General features: G+C 40.2%; 1 protein-coding gene across 3 annotated transcripts in view; it reads left to right on the forward strand.

Moving 5' to 3' along the window:
- fat3a (FAT atypical cadherin 3a) overlaps positions 1 to 6554 on the forward strand; it is a 315772-nt gene extending 309218 nt beyond the window's left edge. For all 3 annotated transcript variants that reach the window (XM_061918747.1, XM_061918748.1, XM_061918749.1), the window contains one exon: positions 4124 to 6554. In XM_061918747.1, the coding sequence (XP_061774731.1) occupies positions 4124 to 4722 (599 nt within the window). In that variant the 3' untranslated portion in view covers positions 4723 to 6554. The remainder of the gene's footprint in view (positions 1 to 4123) is intronic.
- Positions 6555 to 17753: the final 11199 nt, after the last annotated feature.

The raw sequence follows: 17753 nt of genomic DNA on the forward strand, positions 1-17753 counted from the left end.
CATTTATGTTTTCTATGCTGTGAGCTTGTTTAAATTCAATCATGACAGCATTTTTTTTGGAGCTATATGAAATGTATTATAACATTTTCCCTTGGCTCTGCCTTTCCATTTAACAAAAGTGTGAAAGTCATTAGCAATAATGATTATAGCAGAGAGACAAATAAAGAAAGATGTGTGGCTTTTCTCAACTATGTCAAGTGGAATAAATTGATTACCAGTAGTAAGTATACCCTAAAGTTGATCTTGTTTGCACCTGAAAATAAAAAACGAGACTCAAAATTCAGCGCAAAAAAGCTTGATAACACATAACATTGGCTTACCATCTGCAATTTATAGTCTGACAGTGGCCTCTTTAAAATGTGGGTTTTGAAATAAGTCTACTCCTTGTTTTTTTTTATCTTTACAGTTTTTTCTCAGTCGCTTTGGTGCATTTCTAACATCACTGATAACATTTGTACAACATTTAGTACATTTACAAATACAATTATTACAAACTCCAAAACCTGCAAAAGTATGTCACCTGCTTAAAATGAATAGGAAGTAGTAATGAAGTCATCGTGACATTTTTTCTTTTCATTAACAAAGATATTTTGTCGTGTTTTTATTATGACAGTTTACACTGTGATGTTTTCAAAATGCCAAATGGTTAGATCTAGGTGACACTACCCAAAAATTCTCAATACAGTCTCAACTACGGTAAAATTACACAGTACTGTATTTAGCGAGGTAACTTATTCCACACCTACCTTTTACCAGATTGAAACCCGTCTCCTCAGTGACAGCTGGGATTCACCAATGATCATTTGAAACTTTTAGCGGGCAAAAAAAATATTAAGACATGAATTTTTGCTTGACAGACTTGACAGATGCGCCTTTTATATGAAAATAGACCCCTTTGTCGACAGTGCGCCTTACGGTCCAGTCCGCTTTGTAGTCCAAAAAAATTGATAATTTGTATGTAATAACTCGAGCAATAAAATGAAGAGTTTAAAAATTATTTAAAATTAATTTATACCTGGGAAGGACTATTCAGCAGTCATAAGTGTTGTTTATTTGGACCAACATGGTAAAGCAAGTCAGAAAAGTAATTGATGCATATCCAAAAGTATTTGTAATTTTTTGGAAAAAAAAAAATAGAATCTAACAAATGGTGTGGAGGTTGAAATCAGAGAAATCAGAGAAATGCACCAAATGGACCGAGAAAATCCGTAATACAAATCAATGCTTTTTTTTTTTCTTTTTTTTTTCATGTTTGTTTGCTGCTTCCCTATCCTCTCAAAGCATGTTTGCCTGTCACCTTACTTTTTATCACCCAGTGTGGAGTTATGTGTCCATCCCAGTGGTTGTAAGTCTAGCCATGCAGATGCACGATATTGTTTTTTGTTGTTTTTGTTTCTTCAATAAAAACTCAAAGTCCCAGTTACACTCAGAATGAGTTAACCCTAGTTTGAATGCTCCTTTTCGTACATGAAGTAGTTTACAACAAACCTACAAAACAAAAACAATTAATGTTGTATGACTACTATAGTCATACAGTATATGTAAATATGACTATCGGTTGTTTTTTGTGGAAAAGTTTGTTCATTTTGTAAATAAATAGAATTACAATAGAAGTGGATCTTTTTAGTGAAACCATTGGACACGTTAGGACTTCTTATTGCAGCTTAGGTCACTTCACACAGTAGTAATTGTTAACATTACTATAATGACAGGTATTAAGATTTGACATTTATTAAAAATTATAAAAGCAAGCTTTAATTTTATATTTATTGTGCAACATAACCATATTACCATTCCTGTATAAGCATTTATTTAAATGTAACATTTTCTTTTAAGAAATGTAAATACAAAAAAGGTCGATAACATATGTGTTTTGCTCAACAATGACCATGCTGTGTACATGCGCTGTAAGGAACGGTCTTTGTTCAAGTGTGTGGCGCAAATATGCAAATATCAGTAGATGAACAGGTGCCTTATACACTATCCAATTACTAACTAATTGGTAACAAATGCTTAACAAAAAGTTTGGAAACTAAACTTAATCACAAATACAACTACTTTTTTGAGGTCCACACCCAGTAAAATGTTAGAGGGGTTGATGCTATACAGTATGCTCTGTGTAACATAAGCTAGTCGATGGAGGCATTGTTTTTTGTATTGGTTTGAAAAATGTAGCTAAAAGCTCCTTAACTCAGTACAGTCCAAACCACACCTGAACAGTCACATTCAGTTTGTGGCGCTAGTCGTTCCATGTTTTGTACATATATGGATCCTTTTTTAAAGTTTAGTGACTCATGCTATAGTTCTGTGCCTGTTTCTCCAAGCTACATTTTCTGCAGACCCCTTTGTGCTGCTGGGGTCCTGCAACTTGGTCCCAGTCAACCTAGCTTAACAAATGTTAGTGGAGAAGTAAGTGGACTTTTATGCTCAGTTTAGAGCTTGTAGTGACTGTGTCCTGTATTTGCAGCCATAAAAACAATTCCTTTTGTGGGTTTATATGTCGAAAAACATTTACCTGCAGTATGTCTTTAAATAAGGGGTTATTACGGTCATTTCAGCTAAATGGGAGCAACATGAATTGAAGAGCTAAATAACAAAAATATATACATATGTAGGCATGATAGTAACGGCGTTATTGCATTAATTTGGTTGAAACCATATTTTTAAAACCATGTAAACACATTAAATTTGATCAAGTCCGACTTTTCGCCAATCTATATGAATGACGAACGGCAAAGACATTAAAAGACATTGTTTGAACATTTATACAGACGCGTAGAAGCGCTAACTTTCCAATGTATTTTACATAGTATATCCCACCGTATATACGGCTTCTCGCACATAATGACGTGATTACGTAACACATGCACGCACACTAGCCTTGGGTGTTGTTCGCTAATAATACCAATTTGGGTAGCTAGCGTTAGCTGTCTTTGACTATATATTCTATCATAACAACAACATGACTGCAAATTGTTTTATTGTTTCTCTTGGACTGCTTTTGTATGTATGCACACGCTCATGCGTATGTGTTGACAAGACCGGTTGAGTGACAGTCGTAAACACCAATCATTTTATCCAGGCCGGTAAAAGGTTTTATTGCATAAACTTTGTAAATGAGAAAAATGTAGACAATTGTCAAACAAATGTGTTCTATTAAACCACCAAATCAATAATAAGCTCACCAGTGGTGTTTTTGTTATATTTTTTGCTTTGAAAAATGTTACTGTGAGGAAATTCCAAACAGCACCTTCAACATCCACAATGAAAAGAAGAAAACTTCACTTTTGTAGTGGGTGAAATCCAGCAGCAATCAATTATTCAGACAACATCAATAATGGCGAACTATGAAAAAATATCTGCCTTTTAAAAAATATTTTTAAAAATGGATGGACTGTATTCCAGTGAGTTAGAAAAACAATGACAGAAGGTAACCTACCTTTTTTTTCGCAAAGGAATGTCCATTCACTGCAATTTAGACACCACTGCCATGGAATTAATTAAAAATATTTCACTGTTAAGCAAAATGTTTGTTTTCAAATACCGTAGTCACTTAAAGCAAGTAACCGGAGTGTATTTAACCACTTTATATAAGAGTATTGTTTACATTCTTAGTATTAGCATTTTACTAGTTAAAGTATTGTAATCCACGACAGGAGTTGTGAGAGATTTTTGTCTGTGCCAATGAGGGGACTAAATAAATGTTTCACCTGCTGTATATGTGTACTGTGTATGGTGTGTACTGTGTATGGGAATTTGCCAAGTAAGTATTTCAACATAGCATCTAATAGTGAGCAACTGAGGTAACATATGACAAAATATTGAGTGTCCTCTGCTAACTAATGATGATGCATTTTGGAATAAAGCTTTGCAATTTCCCATGAACCATAGCATGATTTGATCCAGACCCTTAACAGCCCTTGTCTGCATGTCACAGCTGTTAAACAAATTGCGCTACTGTTTTCGATGCAGATCTTTTTCATGTGCTTAAACGTCACCACCTTTGTGTATTGTTGCTGCGACTGCCTGATGCACACTCAAAACTGTTGGAAAGTTTATGGCTACTCCATGTTTAAAGTTCCCATGCCACACTGTGACTAACTTCTCCCCTTCTACTGTCCAGCATACCACTGGGACACATCAGACTGGATGCCCAACACCAGGTTGTCAGACGTTGAACAGGTCCCTGGCCACAAATCCCACACTTGTGGTAATGTTGCATCACAGCTTGCAGGAAGTGCCCGTGAATTAGAGTCCGACTACTATCTGGGGGGCTACGATGTTGACAGTGACTACCCACCTCCCCATGAAGAAGAATTTTTCAACCAAGACCAACTTCCCCCTCCTTTACCTGTTGTTGAAGACTATGCAGAGCCCCACACATTGCTAACTGCCAATCTTCCAGTTTCAAAAGAGAACACCTTACGTTCTGTCAGCAGTGAACATCACTTTCACCCCAGTCAATATCTCCCTCCCCATCAACTTCCTGTGGCGGAGGCAGCGCATGGTGACTGCAGTACTTCGGCATGTGGGGTGAGCTCAAGAAACGTTGACACGGATGACTCTGCGTCTCTAAATATATGCCTGTCAATTAGAGCATCGTTAGCATCGGACGTGTCAGGCCCCAGTGGATTGGAGGATTCTGAACATAGCAACAATATGGACGAGCTGCATCAAGGTGTCACCATCATCACGGACTTGCAGCAACAAACTGAAGTGTGATTGTCAAACAAGCACTCGATGGAAAATGTACACCATTTATTATTGCCACAGTTGCATCAAAAGAAAAACATCAACTATATAAAAACAATGATGCATTTTTTTTAAATATTGGTATTCATGCATTTTCCCATGCAGAATACACAATGTGTTCAACATGTGTTGATGTGCAGGAAAATAAAAAGTACTTTTTCTCTTTTGATAGGAAGTCCTTTTTAATGTCAGAAAACTTGGCTAGAGAATGTGAATAAGAAAGTTTATTCCGCAAGTGAATCATGTGATGGAGAATTGTGAGAAAAAACTAAAGGACTGTCATGTAAGTGAAGAGGTTGATTGTCACAGATGCCAAAGGAGTACTTCTTTCTAGAAACGCAACATTTTCCTGAACAATATTTCCATGTAATGTTATTCCTCATCGTACAATTTGAAGTGCTTGTACAGATTTTGTTTAATAAGCATATGTTGTAACTTATGGCCACGTTTATAAAAGTATTTGATTTCATGTGGAATGTAATCCCTTGAACTTTGACAAGTATTGTATGAAAGCTAAGGGCTGCTGTTGTTGATCATATACTGTATTGTCTGTATTTGGCTCTCACCCCTAGAAAAAAATGTCTAATATTTTATGAGTAAATTAGAAGTTAGTCATTTTAGCCGAATCAAGTTATCTTGGATATGTTAAATAGCTTGTTCTGGAAGTGATTGCTTTTTCATACATATAAACCTTTTGACCCAGATATAAGATGGTACATTTCTTTCCTAGAATAAAATGATAGAGAACGAGAGAGGCAGACACATTTTCTCTTACATACTAATACTGAATAATTTCTTTGTTTTAATTTTAACACTGGTCCATGTTTCAAGAGGTCTCAGTCAGCTTGTTAGATGTGCACTTGAATTGAGTAGATTGCATTCATTCTTGACCAAATACTGTAAGGCTATGTCCACACGAACACTGCTACTGTAAAAACACACATTTTTTAATGTATTTTGGTCCAAGCAGAAGCGTCAAACCACTAAGAAATATAAGTTTGGTCTTAAAAATGTGTTATCCAAAAACTGGTCTGTGACCCTAGCCCAGATAAAAAAGTCATCCTTTAGTTGAGTCAATACAGTATATACTTATACTATGGGTATTATTTATACTGTATATATTATTTCTTATAGGGATGTGTGGCAACTATATACCCCAACACTAAAATTGACAGCGTACTAATTATAAAAAAGTGTTTTTGTAAAAATTAAGATTGACGTGGGGAATATAAAAAACAATGGTAATGTTTGTATACATAGAGTTGCCAACTGAGTGACCATGAGAAGGAATGTGCACATAAAGTTTGGGCTGGTGGCTATGGAAACAGTTTTATAATATATTTGGTATGAGGTCTTGGTATACTCTGTTTTTAATTATGTAATAATTTTCAGAAATATGGAAAGTGTCTACATTTCACAGCTGCCGTAATTTTGTTTTACAAAATGTTTTCATTGATGGTGCATTTGTGATGTGATTTGTCATTATGTAAATTAAACTTTGTAAAATGCTCATAAAATGTACCTCTTTGTGAAATACGGTATGTTGATGTAATTATTCCTGAATTAAAAACACATTCAAAAAGGACAACCAGAAAAGGTAAAAAGTGCACCTACTGGATTCATTCACCACCATAATTATTTCACCAATCTTTAAGATGTCCAACAGTTCTACCCAATTTTTTTCCTTTGTAATTGTGTATCTGTATCTGTACAAATCTACATATTGTTGAGGAAATACTTATGTGATCCCCTGACTGAAATAAATATTGCAAATGAACATGGCATTATAGAAAACAATGCATTGACACTGAAAAAGATTAAATTGAAAAATGTGTCAGGAACTGCTGGTCCATCCATCCATCCATCTTCTTCCGCTTATCTGAGGTCAGGTCGCGGGGGCAGCAGCCTAAGTAGGGAAGCCCAAACTTTCCTCTCCCCAGCCACTTCGTCCAGCTCTTCCCGGGGGATCCCGAGGCGTTCCCAGGCCAGCCGGGAGACATAGTCTTCCCAACGTGTACAGGGTATTTTCCCCGTGGCCTCCTACCGGTTGGACGTGCCCTAAACACTTTCCCAGGGAGGCGTTCAGGTGGCATCCTGACCAGATGCCAAAACCATCTCGTCTGGCTCCTTTCCATGTGGAGGAGCAGCAGATTTATTTTGAGCTCCCCTCTGATGACAGAGCTTCTCACCCTATCTCTAAGGGAGAGCCCCGCCACCCGGCGGAGGAAACTCATTTCGGCCGCTTGTACTGTGAGCTTGTCCTTTCTGGCATAACCCAGAGCTCATGACCATAGATGAGGATGGGGACGTAGATTGACCGGTAAATTGAGAGCGTTGCCCTCCGGCTCAGCTCCTTCTTTACCACAACGGATTGATACAAAGTCCGCATTACTGAAGAGGCCGCACCGATCCGCCTGTCGATCTCAAGATCCACTTTTGCCTCACTCGCGAACAAGACTCCTGGGTACTTGAACTCCTCCACTTGGGGCAGGGTCTCCTCCCCAACCCGGAGATGGCACTCCGCCCTTTTCCGGACTAGAACCATGGACTCGGACTTGGAGGTGCTGATTCTCATCCCAGTCGCTTCACACTCGGGAACAGATCCAGTGAGAGCTGAAGATCCTGGCCAGATGAAGCCATCATGACCACAACATCTGCAAAAAGCAGAGACCTAATCCTGCAGCCACCAAACCAGATCCCCTCAACGCCTTGACTGCGCCTAGAAATTCTGTCCATAAAATTAATGAACAGAGTCGGTGCTGAACCCCAAGATGCAGAGATGGCCGGCGTAGCGCAGTGCAGGAAAACATGACTTAAAAATAGTATAACGGGAAAAAATCATCGAGCACTGATTGGAGGTCAATGCATAAATAGCAGCCAGCTGATTGACCACACCTGTTGTCAGGCTGTCAATCAGCGGCAGATGAAGGGAAATAGCACTCAGGGAGACACAGGAAATTGAACGAGAATAAGAGTGCTGACACGAAATAAACACCAAATAAGGAAACATAAAAAGACATGACTGTGACGGATCATCACAGTACCCCCCCTTTAGGGACGGTACTAAGTTCAAAAGTCACGGGAGGGTGGAGGGCGGAGTTTGTGGCATGTCACCAAGCCTTGTGTCTCCACAGCCAACTAGGGACAGTCAGGTGGCGGCGACGCGTTGAACGTCGCTGCATCTGGCAAGGCAGACGACTACGGAACGGCCACCTTAGTGGCCGACGAGAAGGTCGCGGAGGTGACGAGCATGACGGATGCGTCGTGGGACGGCCCGCCGGAGATGAGGATGACGGCGCTGTTGGACGGCCCGCTGGAGACGAGGATGGTGTTTCCAGAGCTGGAACAGCAGGAGGATGGGCTGTCAGCGGGTCCAGAGCTGGCATCTGCAATGGCCTCACTTGAAGCTGATCTTAGCACCCCCATCATGGGAGAGAGTCCAGACGTCCCAAGAAAGGCTAAGGGAGCTGGAGGGTCTCGGGTCCTGTGGCCGCCCCCCTGGAACAGACGACAGGGACTGGTGGTAGGGAGCCGAAGAACCAGTTCGTGCAGCACTCAAGCCACAGAGCTTGTCCATCAAGGAAGTATACTTATCATCTGCAGCTTTCTCCCAAGCAGCCATCTGTTGCCTCCAGACAGCCCAGCAAACTTCCGCGGGGTTCGTACTTGACTTGACGATTCTGTCAGGAACTGCTGGTGTTGAACCTCAAGAAACAGGCTTTGCACAGGAAAACATGACTTTATAAGGATAACACAATCTAATTTTATTCTGTGAAATGTTTTTTAATCATATTCAGGTCCATTTTCTTTTCGCATTATCCATCCATCCATTTTCTACCGCTTATTCCCTGTCGGGGTCGCGGGGGGCGCTGGCGCCTATCTCAGCTACAATCGGGCGGAAGGCGGGGTACACCCTGGACAATCAATTTCACTTTCTGGTTTTAATTGATAATTCATCATTAGTTTTAGCTTCATGCAAGTGATTTAGGGAGAGACAAGAGCACACAAGGATTCCAAGCTTTGAGAAAGCGACGATTATTTAGTCTGAAAGGTTCACGTTGAGATAACTAAATGTCTTATATATTTGAACTTGTTAAATGCTGTAGATGGTGTCCAATCTGCTGTAATGGGGGCCCATTTTGGTTTTAGCTCACCACTGCTGAAACTGAGGTTTGTTAGCTAACTAACCATAGATTACAGCAATGTTAGCAGCTAATAGTGGTACATGCAGGGCCGCACTGGACTGAACACAGCTGTGCATAAGCCTCTTTTTGTGAAAAAGTGCAAGGAAAATTTAAATTGATAGGGAGCTTTATATAAAATGTTACCGCAAACGCTCCTTCATTCTTTAGAACAGTGGTTCTCAAATGGGGGTACGCGTACCCCTGGGGGTACTTGAAAGTATGTCAAGGGGTACGTGAGATTTTTTTTAAATATTCTAAAAATAGCAACAATGCAAAAATAATTTATAAATATATTTATCGAATAATACTTCAACAAAATATGAATGTAAGTTCATTAAGTGTGAAAAGAAATGCAACAATGCAACATTCAGTGTTGACAGCTAGATTTTTTTCATAAATATTGATGTTAAAGATTTCTTTTTTGTGAATAAATGTTAAGAATTAAGTTGATGACTCCAGATGGATCTCTATTACAATACCCAAAGAGGGCACTTTAAGTTGATGATTACTTCTATGTGTAGAAATTTTTATTCATAATTGAATCACTTGTTTATTTTTCAACAAGTTTTTAGTTATTTGTATATCTTTTTTTCCAACTAGTTAAAGAAAGACCACTACAAATGAGCAACATTTTGCACTGTTATACAATTTAATAAATCAGAAACTGATGACATAGTGCTGTATTTTACTTCTTTATCTCTTTTTTTCAACCAAAAATGCTTTGCTCTGATTAGGGGGTACTTTGATTTAAAAAATGTTCACATGGGGTACATCACTGAAAAAATGTTGAGAACCGCTGCTTTAGAATATAGTGGCAAAATTCCCCTCCTATTCATTGATTCCATGTTTCATACTGATGTTATTGAAGTAGTTTATTATTCTTCATCATTGTTGAAACATCTTCATAAAACACTGTGGAAACTAAAAATGAGAAGATAAAATCTCTAACTGAAGAAGTTAGCTCTACATGTCACGCAATAATAATAATGGGTAAAAACAATAGTGTCAGGCTTGGTCAAAAATAGGACTCAGATGCAGAGTAGGGAACAATCCGGCAGGCTTTTATTTTGAAAGCTTATTTTCACCTCCAGAGTCAGGGCTATTCAACATATGCTATAACCTAATTAGTGGGCGAAAAAAGGTTCCACAAAAAGGAATAACCGAAAATCACTCCGAAAGGAGGAAACAAAAAAATAATAACAAACTGTACTTGGCACAGGATATCCATCCATCCATCCATTTTCTGCCGCTTATTCCCTTTGGGGTCACGGGGGGCAATGGTGCCTATCTCAGCAACAATTGGGAGGAAGGCGGGATACACCCTGGACACATTCACACACTAGGGCCAATTTAGTGTTGCCAATCAACTTATCCCCAGGTGCATGTCTTTGGAGGTGGGAGGAAGCCGGAGTACCCGGAGGGAACCCAATCATTAACGTAGGATATAATCTATGAAATGTATCATAAACAAACGCTCCAAAAGGAGGGAGATATAACGGCTATAAAACTTCTTTACTGAACCTTATCTAAAAATAGTTAACAAAAAATGTCACTCCAAAAATTGATGAAAAGGAAGAACTGTAAGACAAAACTAAAAACTCACCACTTCGGCTGCAAAACTGACTAACCAAAAATCACTCCGCTGAGGAGGAGAAAGGGAAAACTCAAAATACCAACAAGGGAATTAATGATCAAAATACTCAAACAAGAAACAAGGCAAGGCTTGGACAAGACGCTAGAGAGGCATTAAAGAATGAGACAATCTGGCACAGAACAAAGGTAGGCGTGGGCTTATAAGACACATGGGGGTAATTGGGAACAGGTGGAAACAATCAGGGATCAGGGTTGACATCAGACTGATGACACCAAAGAAAGGTCAAGTGACCTGAAATGAGAGGAGAGTTACTTTTCAAACTAAAACGTGCAATTCACAAGTCAAAAAAACACAAGACAAGACATCCCTCAAAGGAGCCATATGTGATAACGTGGCTGGAAATGGTACTGCAGTCACAGTCAAAATTCTGTAGTCCCCTCGCTCTCTCCCTGATTGAGGTTGGCAGATATGCAGTCAAATCCAGTTCAATCAACTGGACTTTTCACAAAATGTTGGTGATGAACCCCAAGATGCAGAGAAGGCATGATTGGTGCAGGAAAACATAATCTAGTGTCCAAAAATTAAGAGAAAGACACAAACCAGGAACTAGGAGACAGGAAGACTGGAAACCGGGAAATAGGAACCAGCAAACAGGAACTAGGAACAAAAAGACATCACACTGCAAACAGCTATAAGATACAGGTAGTAGCGGCATCGACAATGACAAGTCGTAATGACAATACTCCAGCACCTGACTGGAGGAAAAAGCAGGTTTAAATAGCATCCGGCTGATTGACACCAGGTGTGGCGAGGTGCTAATCAGCCGCACCTGAGGGGAAATAGCGCTCAGGGAGAAAAGCAGGAAATAATCAAAATAAAAGCACTGACAGGAAACAAAGACAAACACAGAGGAAAAACTAAAACATAACCAAACTGTCAGGGACAAGCCTGATACTGTCAGCATATATGTCGACGTGTCATAGTCCAGGCTAGCCTGCTGAGCATTACACTAGGAGCTAAGCACCATCAAACTAAGCATTCATTGCATGAACATACTAGCTTTTTTAGACAAGATCATAGACTGTATTGGACAATATAATTTACTTACGAAATGTCCTTTTCCTATTATTACAAGTAATAAGAAAACGTAAATGCCTTACTTACTATGAAGGAGGAAATTAGCAAGTAAGGCGCATACTTGCCAACCCTCCCGGATTTTCCGGGAGACTCCCGAAATTCAGCGCCTCTCCCGAAAACTTCTCGGGACAAATTTTCTCCCGAAATTCAAGCGAACCTGAGTGAGGACAGCCTGTTTTCACTTCCGCTTTCCCACAATATAAACAGCGTGTCTGCCCAATGACGTTATAACTGTAGAATGATCGATGGCGAGCTCTTGATTTCTTATGTGGGTTTATTGTTAGGCAGTTTCCATACCGTCCTTTCAGCGCGGTAACAACACACAACAACAGCAGTCAAGTTTTCATCTACCATAAAGCAGTTTGTCTGCCGTAAACAGCAATGTTGTGACACTCTTAAACAGGACAATACTGCCATCTCCTGTACATGCATATGTGACAATAACATCTACGGCTTTTAGAGAGTGCAGTGCACAACTGCGCACACAACAAGGAGATGAAGCAGAAGAACGAGGAAAATATAGACGCGGCGACGCTGCCGACGACGAGTAAGATGAAGAAATACGCTTGTGAGTTCCAAGCCGCAGCTGCGTTGGACCTGGATAGCCTCCGGGAAGAAGTAGTGGACTACCAAGTGTTGGCAGTGAAGATCTTCCTCAGGAAGCAAAGATTGACCGGTTTTGGGCCATGCTAGGGAGAGATGGAAGATTCCAGACTCTAGTGCAGGGGTGGCCAACTAGTCAGAGACTAAGAGCCACTTTTTTTTCGGTGCCACATCATACACATGGGTACACATGAACATCATCTTTTAATCATGTATGCACGCATACACAGACCTCTGCTCAGCCAGATCTAATGAAAATAACCACACCAACATGATAATACCAGTAATTTTCAACAGTTAACATTGTGTGTCTCACACACACATACTTTCAGTTCAAGCAAGTCCACAAACAATAATAGAATAATTTTCAATAACATCTTTCTCTTACTATGCTGCTTAGTGAGACTTCTGGCATTCCTTATCTTGAACAATCCTCCTCAAATCTGGCTTGTATGCTGTTGTTGCCACTCTAAGCAATTCTTTCAAATGAGTGTCAGTCAGAACAGATCGATGCTTTGATTTCACATGTTTCAGGGTAGAAAACACAGACTCGCAGACGTACGTTGACCCAAACATGGACAGTATCTTAAGCGCAGCTCGTTTGATGTTGGGGTATTTTTCAATTGGCACACTTTTCCAGAACTCAACGGTCCCTTCCCTTAAAACAGCTCTCAGTTGATCCTCCTCACAAAGGTCGATCATCTCCAACTCAGCCGCAGCCTCATCTGTGACGAGTGGGGCTTTCAAACAGTCTGTCTCCGCAATAAATGGGTCGACGAGGAACGTAATCTGTGGTCTTTTCAGTTGTAGATCACAGAACCGGGTCACAAAGCTTTCGTGCAGGTTTGCAACCAGTGTTGCATATCCGTCTCTTTTCTTTTTCAGGTCGGCGCTGGTGACTTGCTCACTGGCTTTTAGCAGAGTATGAAAATGTGTTAAATCTCCCTTTTGAATATGCGCCTCGAACAGCTTTAGTTTGTTGACAAACGCAAACACACTTTGCACCAGGTCAGGCAGCATTTTTAACTTACCCTGCAAGGTCAGGTTCAGTCTGTCCAAGTGACACAGCATGTCGACTGAAAATGCCAGATCCATAATCCACTCGAGGTCTGAGAGCTCGGGATAGTCCTTGTCCCTCTCTTCCATGAACAGTTTCATAGCATCCAAAAGCTCAAAGAAGCGAAAGAATACCTTGCTTTGTGACAGCCACCTCACAATGCAGTGCAGCGGCAGGTCACCTGGAAGCCCTTGGTCCAGCTCAGCGATGAGATTCCTGAATTGCCTGTGGTTAAGCGCATGTGTGCGGATGTAGTTGACAATTTCCATCACAGGCTTCATGACGTTGTTTAAATTCAATAATTTAGACACGAGTTGCTCCCTGTGGATGATGCAGTGGAAATTCCAAAAGTCGGGAAATGTTTGATCAGCTTTGCACAGCCCCACAAGCCCGTTCACGGATCCGATCATGGCTGGCGCTCCATCCGTGGCTATTGCAGTTAGTTTTGGTATGGGCAGATTTGCTTTTGCAAACGCAGCCATCATTGCTTCTTTTACATCTATGCCACGGGTTCTGTCTTTTAATGTCACAATATCAAGGAGTTCTTCTTTGATCATACATTCATTTGACACAGACCGTGCAAATATTACCAAGTGAGGCTTATCTTGTATGTCACGACTCTCATCCAATGCCACACTAAAATACTCACATGCTTGAAGGTCAGAGTGCAACTGTGATTCAACAGCTGTATTAATATCCGATATTCTGCGTTTAACACTGTGGCGGGACAGTTGAACGTCTGATACACTCCGTTTTAGTTTGTCGTCTCCAGGAGCCAAGATTTCAAAGGCATCAATGAGGCATTTTTTAATGAAGTCCCCTTCATTGTATGGCTTTTTAGCCCCTGCTATGTTCCAAGCCAGCTGATATGATGCAAGCGTTACGGTCTCTTAGTTTTTTCTAAATTTTTGAAAAACTGCACCTGCTTTTCTGCCTGGCTTTTCAAAGCGACCAACATGTCATGTGACAGCTCATGAAGAGCCTCATGAAACTAGTTAAAGAGCCGCATTTGATGAAAGGACTTTTGTGCATGCCACACAGCAATGCATCATCAGAGGGTGTTCAGCATGGTTAGAAAAATAGTGACAGAGAAGAGAACAAGGATGGACAATTCAACCCTTAACTCAACAATGAGTAGATGACTGTTATGTGTGTGTGTCTATGTGTAAATGGTAAATAGGTTATACTTGTATAGCGCTTTTCTACCTTCAAGGTACTCAAAGCGCTTTGACACTATTTCCACATTCACCCATACACACACACATTCACACACTGATGGCGGGAGCTGCCATGCAAGGCCCTAACCACGAACCATCAGGAGCAAGGGTCAAGTGTCTTGCTCAAGGACACAACAGGCGTGACAAGGTTGGTAGAAGGTGGGGATTGAACCAGGAACCCTCAGGTTGCTGGCACAGCCACTCTCCCAACTGCGCCACGCCGTCCCCAATAAATGAACACTGAAATTCAAGTAATTATTTTATATATATATATATATATATATATATATATATATATATATTTTTTTTTAGGGCTGGGCAACGATTAAAAATTTTAATCGAAGTTAATCGCACTATTTCTCCGACACCTCAGTCACCTTGGACTGGACACTGGCCGATAGTGGAGTCGGCTGTCTTGGTTGCTTTTTGTTGGGTCTGCTTCTGTCTCTGGTCATGCTCCCTCCTCCCCAGCGGACAATGGCGTGGAACACCGCAGAGGCCACCACAGTGTATATGTTTATTTTACTTTTTATTCATAGCTGTATGTAGAAGTGTCTGGTTGTATCTGCTGCTTTAATGTCTTTAATGTCCTCTGTGTTCTTTGATGTTTGATGTTTCCCTCTTACACACATGTAAGAGGGATGTGTACTATGGCTATGAGTTGTTTTTTTTGTTTGTTTTTTTTCCCTTGGCCTCAGTCTGCACCCCCACTCCAGGGCCCAGGCTAAGACCGATTTTTTGTAAATTTTTTTTAAATATTTTATTTTAATCTTCTATTCTTTTCTCTCTCCCCCCCCCCCCCCCCCTTTTATTGGAATATTCTCTCACATGAACAAAAGCGCCAAAACATTTGTTGTGCAAACACAATTTAAATCAGTCCTTGTTAAACAGTAGCAGTTTTATATATATATATATATATATATATATATATATATATATATATATATATATATATATATATATATATATATATATATAGTATACGTATATATATATATACTATATATATCAATCAATCAATGTTTACTCATATAGCCCTAAATCACTAGTGTCTCAAAGGGCTGCACAAACCACAACACAAACCACTACGACATCCTTGGTAGGCCCACATAAGGGCAAGGAAAACTCACACCCAGTGGGACGTCGGTGACAATGATGACTAAGAACCTTGGAGAGGACAAAAGCAATGGATGTCGAGCGGGTCTAACATGGATCCAACACAGTCGCGAGAGTCCAGTCCAAAGCGGATCCAACACAGCAGCGAGAGTCCCGTTCACAGCGGAGCCAGCAGGAAACCATCCCAAGCGGAGGCGTATCAGCAGCGCAGAGATGTCCCCAGCTGATACACAGGCAAGCAGTACATGGCCACTGGATCGGACCGGACCCCCTCCACAAGGGAGAGTGGGACATAGGAGAAAAAGAAAAGAAACGGCTGATCAACTGGTCTAAAAAGGGAGTCTATTTAAAGGCTAGAGTATACAAATGAGTTTTAAGATGAGACTTAAATGCATCTACTGAGGTGGCATCTCGAACTGTTACCGGGAGGGCATTCCAGAGTACTGGAGCCCGAAATGAAAACGCTCTATAGCCCGCAGACTTTTTTTGGGCTTTGGGAATCACTAATAAGCCGAAGTCCTTTGAACGCAGATTTCTTGCCGGGACATATGGTACAATACAATCGGCAAGATAGGATGGAGCTAGACCGTGTAGTATTTTATACGTAAGTAGTAAAACCTTAAAGTCACATCTTAAGTGCACAGGAAGCCAGTGCAGGTGAGCCAGTACAGCCGTAATGTGATTTTTTTTTTTTTTTTTTTAAATTGATCTCAACTCTGTACACTGCTGCTGGAATTTTAATTTTCCTGAAGGAACTCTCCTGAAGGAATCAATAAAGTACTATCTATCTATCTATCAATCTTTCTTGTTCTTGTCAAAAGTCTATATATATATATATATATATAGTATATATATATATATATATACACTATATACATATAGTATACTATATATACTATATATATATATATATAGTATATATATATATATAGTATATATATACTATATATATATATATATATATATATATATATATATAGTATATACAGTATAGCGGGCTGCACGGTGGAGGAGGGGTTAGTGCGTCTGTCTCACAATACGAAGGTCCTGAGTAGTCCCGGGCTCGGGATCTTTCTGTGTGGAGTTTGCATGTTCTCCTCGTGACTGCGTGGGCTCCCTCCGGGTACTCCAGCTTCCTCCCACTTCCAAAGACATGCACCTGGGGATAGGTTGATTGGTAACACAAAATTGGCCCTAGTGTCTGAATTTGAGTGTGAATGTTGTCTGTGTATCTGTGTTGGCTCTGCGATGAGGTGACGATTTGTCCAGGGTGTACACCCCTTCCGTCCGATTGTAGCTGAGATAGGCACCAGCATCCCCCGCTACCCCAAAGGGAATAAGCAGTAGGAAATGGATAGATGAATGGATATATATATATAGCTAGAATGCACTGAAAGTCAAGTATTTCTTACATATACATATATATATATATATATATATATACACATATATATGAAATACTTGACTTGGTGAATTCTAGCTGTAAATATACTCCTCCCCTCTTAACCACGCCCCCCGCTCCACCCTGACCACGCCCCCCATGCCCCACTACCGCCTCCCGAAATCGGAGTTCTCAAGGTTGGCAAGTATGGTATAGCGTCAATTGAAAAAAATCTTCTCCACCGTTAATCGTCTCCATCTTTCAAAGGCATTCCCAATACAAATCTTTGTTTTGTTCCTGGTTTCGTCATGAATAAGTTGAGAATCGTAACAACGCCTTTTAGATTTACAAAGGTCTGACATGTTTAGTAACTTTACCAGTGGCAGTAGCTAGCCAAAGAGTAACTGGCAACCTGGATGTGAAACACTCATAGACTTTCTAATTGGTCAAATGGTAGAGGGCGGGACATTGAAATGAAAACAATAAGATTCGGAGCTCTATATCTAATTTTGAAATGAGCATATCTGTTATGGTTTAACTAAGGGAGTGACGGCAAACGGACACCAGTGTTCTATGATATATTATATATATGCACTCTCTCTCTCTCTCTCTCTCTATATATATATATATATATATATATATTAATCAAACAATAGAGTATAAACTCTAAAATGGTGTGTGTCAAAAATCCAAGAGTGTGTATGGTGTACGA

The sequence above is a fragment of the Nerophis ophidion genome, linkage group LG13 (genome assembly GCF_033978795.1).
Source record: "Nerophis ophidion isolate RoL-2023_Sa linkage group LG13, RoL_Noph_v1.0, whole genome shotgun sequence".
Lineage (NCBI taxonomy): Eukaryota > Metazoa > Chordata > Actinopteri > Syngnathiformes > Syngnathidae > Nerophis > Nerophis ophidion.